The 8,729-nt window shown below is 29.7% G+C and overlaps 1 protein-coding gene across 1 annotated transcript; it reads left to right on the forward strand.

The window, feature by feature from the left end:
- The first annotated feature begins 4,371 nt into the window (after positions 1–4,371).
- On the forward strand, positions 4,372–5,632 carry LOC145003413 (ankyrin repeat family protein). The gene is made up of 2 exons (XM_078962532.1): positions 4,372–4,698; positions 4,846–5,632. The coding sequence occupies exons 1-2, from the start codon at positions 4,419–4,421 to the stop codon at positions 5,553–5,555; spliced, it is 990 nt and encodes a 329-aa protein (XP_078818658.1). The 5' UTR covers positions 4,372–4,418; the 3' UTR covers positions 5,556–5,632.
- Positions 5,633–8,729: the final 3,097 nt, after the last annotated feature.

Consider the following 8,729-nt stretch of genomic DNA (forward strand, 5'->3'; position numbering starts at 1 on the left):
TTTGGATTCGTTCCTCAGTTCACATATTTGGTGTTCCGTTTTTCTTTTAATCCGTTCCAAACTTCTAACCTGATTAGCAATTATCAGACGATCCCTAACAACCACCGTTTTTGGTTTCATTTTCGACTTTATGAAATTTGGCTGGTCACTTGCTTCGACACACTCTTTATTACAAAAAAATCAAATCAATCCAATAATTATAAATAGTTATGTTGAACCATAGTTATTTCATTATCTTTGTTATTATATATATATATATATATATATATATATATATATAAAACGACCCATGTTTGCAAAAGGTATGCAACTAGGTTGTCAAATCGGGAAACCGTTTTGTATTTTTATCTAAAATGACACATCATTTTTTTCATAACCGGAACACAACACAATACAATGTTATGTTTTTTTGCCAACACGCACATAATCCAATTAAAACATGACAAAATACAAAATAACCATTTGCTTACTTACTTCATGCTTAATCACACAAATTAGTCACCAAACATAAACATAAAAGTCACGTATTGCGATAACTTCAAAAGTTAAATAAAGTTTAAGACATAAAAATAGTATTAGATAGAATTTTTAAGTTAGAAATAAAAAATAATACAATTGCCTTTAAATCCAAATAGACAATCTTTTTACAAATTAGAGCCTCACTGGTGTCAAGCTTCGACAAACGTTAATATAGATCAAGGACGTGAACACCAGTAGAAAAGGCAAATCATGATGCTATAGTAAAGACCACGATGCTTAAAATGTCTTGAGCCCTACAAAATAATAAAATTATAGTATGATAATACCCTACTTATTTAAGAAGATAATATATATGTTTGGTTGCTTATATTTACCTTTTTTTTGTCATCTAAGTGCATCAAACTAGAAAAGAACGTAAATGTAGAAAAAATTACGTAAGTGTATGATTTATTTTTGTTTGTAACCTTCCACCCCTAATATCGTGATTATTTGCCTAATTATTTTCATTTCTTTTTAAAAAATTTTTCTTTATATTTCAATAAAAAAAATTCATATTTGTACATTTAGATCCAAACAAAAAAAAGTAATGCAATTTCAATTATTTTTAATCAGTTTCTTGATTTTAGATCTTGATATATTTTATTGTATACTATTATGCACCACTTCAATTATTTTTCATAATTTTTGTAAGTATCTTAATAAATTTTGAAAAGATAGGACACTATTAGCGCATTTAATTCTTTTTAGATGATTAAAATAACCATCAATACAAAGTAAATTGCATATTTACAATCTTCTAACATACAAAATCTTGTCATGTTGATCATACTTTTAGTTCATGACATAATTACAAAAAATAAAACTATAACCATTGTTCTAATCAGTCTATAATTTTTTTTATGGTTTTACAATGACATAAACTAGGTGTCCACCTGGTGTTTTGGTACGTGTTTTGGTACGATGCTACCTGGTATAAAAGGTTTCCTAATCACTTTGAGTTGATGTGGCTTCCTTCACATCTGCCTCTCAATATATTTGGTCTAAATAATCCATAAACATTTTTTGTTGCTTAAATTTCGATCACATATAAAAAAATTCATTAAGATATATTATAATTTTGGAATTAGGTCTAATTAACGAACAAACTAATGAATAACTATTCCCAATCACATGAAAAAAGTATCAACATGATTTACTTGTGAAAGAACTCCAAATTAAACAAACTAGTTGTCATCAGATCAAATAAAATTATAGTTAGATGAGGTGAAATTGATTGAAGCGAAGGTGATACGATTTTGAATCCAACACAACTTTTGGTTATTCAAATCAAAGAAGTATGAAGTGAGAAAACCGGCAAGAAGAAAGCTTTTATTCTCTATAGTCGGAGCATATGAGCTTCATGGAACACCTTATATGACGTATAATAGAAGTTGTAATTTGAGCAGAAATTGTTGTACTCTTGGTCTAGTTGCACATCCCTCACTTTTTAATGTGTATTTGTTGAACATGAGTTTTTTCTAGTGGAATTCGGATTGTTTTCTACTTAAAGGGATGAGGTCATAAAGAAAACCCACTATTATATGGGATTTGGTGGGATGAACAAATAATGTTTGTCTGGGGTTGAAAAGATAACGATTTGAGTAAAATTTGGAAAATAGAAAGAGCGAAAAAAGAATCCTAATAATCATAAACCTCTTTTGGGTGGAGGAATTAATAAAAAAAAATCTAAGCTTTGTGATGAGTTCGTGTTCGGGAAACATGGTTTTGAAGTTGTTTCATGCCTATGCCTAGGTGGTGAGCTTTCGAGTGTTAAGAAGGCCGCAACAACATATTCCAGGTTGTTTTCGAAGGAAGTAGGAAGATTAGCGATGGGGTTAACCAAGGTTGGTGTAGTGGTGTGTTTAAAAGAACATATTGGATCGAATTAAAGATTTTCCATGAACATGTTCCTAATGAAAGCGAATGGTGACCAGGTTAAGATTGATGATCAAGAACGGCTATTGATTTCAATGGTGAAAGAAACAACAGCTGAATATTCATGGGTAGTATTTTGCAATGGAAGAACATGAAGGATGTGAAAAGAAGGCACATCATTTAAAAAAATGTTTATATGACTTATGAAACTTATTATATTAGGTAGCAACAACAAAAAAATGAGGTAGACATCCACTTTATACCTCTATATAGACACAAAAAAGTTTAAGGACTGATTTGACCAATCTCGAAAAACTTTGTAGGGCTATAATATCATTTCCCTCTTTTAAAATAAAAAAAAATAATAAATAAAAAAAAAAAAAAAAAAAAAAAACTATTCATTTGTAATAAGAAAAAAAATGATAGAATCATTGTAAATGCATTTGAAGATATGATACATGATGTTTGACAAGAAAAAAAAAAGAAAACCATATTTTACAAAGAAACGTTCGTTGAAACGTCGTAAACAATTGTTTCAGTTTTTATTTACTCATGTATATACTTATTTTATAGATTCTCTATTTATGTAAAAATAAATTCTTATATATTTAAATATTTACTCAATATTATTTTAGTTGCCTAATTCTATTGCAACACATTATGTGTACATAAGTATAGTTTTATAACAGTGTTAATGAATTAGGAGGGTAATAAGGTTTTAATTTTGTCCACATTAGATCTTTTTACATATTGCACCAACATGGTTCTTATAACCATTTAAATAAGGCAATACGGTTTTAATTTTTTCCATATTAAGTCCCTAATGTTTTTTTTCATACATATTACACCAACATGGTTGTTATAATCATTTAAAGAGGGTAATAAGATTTTACTTTTGTCCATACTAGGTCCCTATTTTTAATAATTTTATCATTTCATCTAACTCTTTTACAATTTATATTAGTATCTAGTTAGATGGTTACATTATTTCGTCTTTTCATTTTAGTCGCCCATTCACCACAACCAACGGCCTCAATTGAAAGGTTACATAACAATTTTTGTCATTTTTACAAAAAAAACAATAATAATAATAATAAAAGTCTTAATGTTTAAGATTATGTTTGGCACGCACCAGCAAATTGATAAGTTAACTTATTTTTCGATCTTTTTTAAGTTGTAATGTTTGACAAGCTAAAAAGTAGTTTATAAGCTAGTGTTTTAAAAAGCTATTTAGACGGGTTTTTTTTAAAAAAAAATCCAAATATACCCATTAATTAATTATAGAAAACATGTTTTTTAAATGCTCTTTTATGTCATTATATAAATTTGAAACCTTATTACCCTACAAGTTCATTTACCCAAATGTATATAACGACATAAAAGAGCATTTAAAAAATATGTTTTCTATAATTACTAAATGAGTATATTTGGAAAATTTAAAAAAACTAGCTTAAGTAGCTTGTTAAAACGCTAGTAGCTTGCCAAACATGAAAACTTAAAAAAGATTGAAAAATAAGTTAACTTATTAGTTAGTTATGACGCACCAAACATGGTCTTAATCATTAAGACTTTAATAATTATTAGTTTTTTTAATGACAAAAAAAAAAGTGTATTATTTCAATTGAAACCTTTGGTTGTGGTGAATGAGTAATAAAATAAGAAGGCAAAATGATGAAGTCATTTAACTAGATACTAATATAAAATTATAAAAAATTAGATTAAATAATAAAAATATTAGAAATATGAACCTAATATAGACAAAATTAAAACTTTATTATACTATTTAAACAGTTATAATAACCATATTAGTATAATATATATAAAAAATACCTCAGAAACCAAACGGAACAAAATTAAAACCTTATTGCTACGATTCACCTTTATAATAATACTGTAATAAAATAAAAATACAATAGTAAAAAATAAATAGGCGTTTTTATATCTTATAGTAATTTTTTTTTCTAGGGTTTTGGCAAATAAATGAAGGCAGCAAAACAGGCAAGCCGTTAGCACCTGTTTGTAAAATGGCGGAAGATGAGCAGCGGCTACTGTGCGAGGCGGCGACGAACGGAGATACTCAGAAAGTGCAAACCCTAATCGCTTCCGGAGCTGATGTTTCCTACTTCGACCATGACGGTTTCACACCTCTTATGCTCGCTGCCAAACACGGACACGCCGATGTCGTAAAAACCCTGCTCGACGCAGGTGCTCCATGGAACGCCCTCTCTCCAACCAATCTCTCCGCCGGAGACTTCGCCATGGATGCCGGTCACCAAGATGCCTTTGACATACTGCTTAATACTGGTACTTAGAGAATATCGTCCTCACATCAACACTTCTCTGTTTCTCACTAATTTTTGTTAATTTTTCATCATTATATCAAAATCAGCGCTCATTTTTAACAGAAATTGATCATAATAGAGGTGCTTTCATTGCTCATTGTATGAACAGGGATACAAGCTGAATTGATACTTGGTACAATCGCAAGAAAAGAAAACAAAATTGGTGATTTGGATGGAGACTACTTAGAGGACAGAGTTAGTTTCAGTGAAGATAAGCTCATGGATGCCAATAGCAAAGCTGTAATGATGGCTTGGGAGAAACCATTAATGGAAGCTCACGCAAAAGCCATCTGCTCAAGAGGTGGTCACATTCTAAACATAGGATTCGGAATGGGACTTGTGGATACAGCTATACAACAGTATTCACCCACTACACACACCATTGTTGAAGCTCATCCTGAAGTTTATGAACGGATGCGTCTTTCTGGTTGGACTGAAAAGGAAAATGTGAAAGTAGTATTTGGGAAATGGCAGGATGTTGTTCATCAGCTTGATTCTTATGATGGTATCTTCTTTGATACATATGGGGAATACTATGAAGATCTAAGAGAATTCCATCAACATCTTCCTGCTTTATTGAAGCCTGGAGGGATTTACTCATTCTTCAATGGACTTTGTGGAGGTAATGCTTTCTTTCATGTTGTTTATTGTCAGTTAGTATCATTAGAACTTGAGAGTTTGGGTTATTCAACACAACTTATACCCTTACCTGTTAAAGATTGTTTGGGAGAAGAAGTATGGGAGGGTGTGAAACATAAATATTGGCAGTTGGATACTTATTATCTTCCTGTTTGCGAATCTTTGGAAGAATCTGAATGATATGTATGTACTTCTGGAGTTGTTTTTGTTGAATTAGTATCAATTTTGAGTTGTAGTTTTCTTGTTTTTGCCAGCTACATCTTTTCTTTTTACTTTTTAGCAAAGAAATATTGAGATTAATTGTTTAGTATATTTATTCTCATTGAAAGCAAGCGAAAGAATGTGTCACTTTTTGGTTCATGTTGTTGTAACAGTGTCTTTTTACACGACACAATTTTGAAGGAGACATGGAATACAATTTATTTTTCTAAAGATCCTAAAAGTTGTAAATAAAAGAACATAATGGTATAGAATTAGATAACTTGCAAACCAAGTAAACAATGGTCATCAAATTTGTTTTCTTCAACGATTGAGTGAAGATCTTGGGATCCTTAACACTCCCAAAAACGAAAGCCTCTATAAATATATAATACCTTGCAAACATTATGGATCATCAAAAACAAGATCCATAATATACACACTAGTTTGAAACTCCAAAAGAGTTCAATCCATAATAAAATTTCATGGATTGTGGATGATTCTAAATATCCATCTCTTCCAAAACAATCAAAATGTCTTACTTTGTTGAAGCCATGAGAAAGTAATCAATTAAAACCTGATTACAAATCAGGATAAAGGAAGGAAAATCGATAATGGGCTTGCATGTTTAGGGAATAAAATAAGTTGAGACTTTAGAAAGTCTATGGATAAAATCAATGAGGGAGAGGGAGAGTATTTGTTTTATAAAAGACAAGTTCAATACCACTTGTTAAAGATAAGATAAACACACAAAACGAAATAATAATACCAATAACACAAAAGATAGGTGAAAACAATTTTTGGGGAAAAAAACAAGAAGAATGTTACGTTGTTTTAGGGATGAGTTTTGGAACCGGACTGAACCGAACCGGTTTGGAACCAGAGCTGGATTTAAGAGTTTACAAGAACTAAGAACCGTACCATCGGTGTCGGTTCTGGTTCTGGTATCGGTTTTACGGTTATTTTTCAAATTAGAACCGATTTTTGTGATTTTTTATAATGGAACCAGATTTGGAACCATGAATAACAATACACTATCAAAAAAGAACCAAAAGTAGGAATGCAATTTCAACCACCACAAATTGAAAAACTAAGTTTAATACAATTCAAATAACAAAGTTTAAACCATAAAATCAAGTAATTATGATTTCATATAGTGAGTTATGCGCATTTTAAAAAACATGACAAAATTCAAAAAAAAAAAAATGTAACATTGATACGCAATATTCGGGGGATTGTAGTTGATTTAATATTTAACCAAAATATGTGTTTCTTTTTCCGATCAGTTGAAAGATTTTTCTTAGCCACACTAGCAAGTAGCTAGCGAGCAAAGAACAAAACAAATTACAATTGAATAAACAAAAATTTTGAATCCAAGATACCTCGTTAATGTTGATTTTTCTATTCCTATTAACAACCCAAAATAGGATTAATCCACAATAGACTCTACAATCGTGTCTACTTTCTGTTTGTTACTGTGAAACACTTTGGAATTTCTAAAGCACTATAACACCTAAAATGTACTCATGCAAATAGCTTCAATTACATCATTCTTTAAAGCCGACAAATACAGAGAGTGAAGCCATTCCCAAATGCCTAGACCTATGGAGGCTGAAGTAAATCCAACCATTTTAGGACTGCATTCCATGTTTACAGTTTAAAATAAAGTATAAATACCAAATTACATGCTGGAAAAAAGTCATGTGAGTCTAACTTGATTTCATATGAGTGAGTTATGTGCATTTTAAAAAACGAGAAAGATTAAAAAAAATACCTAAACAAAAAATCTAGAACGTTGATATGCTGTCTTTTGGGGCATGTAGTTGATTTAGTATCTAACCAAAATATGTTTTTGTACTGTCCAAAATGAAATACAAACCTCAAATTACATGTTGGAAAAAAAATTAAGTAATTTGACTTCATATGAATGAGTTATATATATTTTAAATAACGGACATTTACTCAATGTCTTTGAACGTGTGATATTCGTTTCAATATGTTTATATTCCCTAGTTAATTCCACATAAAATACTACGAGACATGCTTTAGAGGTATAATTATACCACTAATCATGTTTATACTTTATATCAACTAAACTGGTTATATCTATAACGTTACCATTTTGTTTTGTTTGTTAATACAAGCATGTATTTTATTACTTGGCGTAATTTACATTTTTTAGATCAAAATATAAAATGGCTATTTTAATGACAAATAATGGTTATATTTACATTTAAAATATGGAATCCAAGTAGGAAAGCAAATGAAATTACTAAGTTATGGTGATTTGGTTCCTAGAGTTCCCCATGGTGACTAACGCACTATAGACATGTACTAAAAGATGCGCATAAATAATATCCAATTGAAAGACACTTGAAACAAAAGGCTACATAGTAATATCCCTACTTAAACAAGAAGATATTGTTTTGGTGGGTAATATAAAACATTCTATTTTTTATACCCATCAAGGCATCAACTCATTGATAGAAAATAAGAAGAATTTTTGTATATTCCATTCTTAAACATTAAAATAATATATTTATCCAGTTTAATTTTTAATATCATATATAAAATTTCAAAATATCATATTTATCTAAATTAACTTTTTAATAGTTTATAATCATTTTAAATTTGGAATTATATAATATGTATTTTAAGGACACATTAATACATATATAAGAAACATTAACTATTAAAAATATTAATATAATTAAATATGAAATGGATTAATTATATGGAATATTCTATTTCATTTGGTTTGTAAATAATCTAAAAGTTTTTTGGTTTGATTCTTACCCTAGTATATTATTCGATAAATTATAGAAAAATATAAATAGACAAATTTAAAAGTTTCAATCAATCCCACTTAGAATATACTTGGTTCTTTGGTTTCTCAACCAACATCCAAATTAAAAATTCCCCATTTTCACTCTTTTCCTCTTACTATAAATACAAACGATCTCCTCATTCCCATCATCACCCACAAGTCTCAAACAAAGATGGAGATGATACAACAGTTTTTCATGGCTGCTTTTGTTGCTTTCGTGTTCTCAATCCTAGTCGATAAGCTTGCTTCTATTACCATCAATAATGGAGATGAACGAAAGTCCAATAGGCCCAATGTTCGTAGTACTAAAAGCAAAAGCAAAACCAAGA

Source organism: Lactuca saligna, chromosome 6 (assembly GCF_052625555.1).
Source record: "Lactuca saligna cultivar CGN05327 chromosome 6, ASM5262555v1, whole genome shotgun sequence".
NCBI classification, from domain to species: domain Eukaryota; kingdom Viridiplantae; phylum Streptophyta; class Magnoliopsida; order Asterales; family Asteraceae; genus Lactuca; species Lactuca saligna.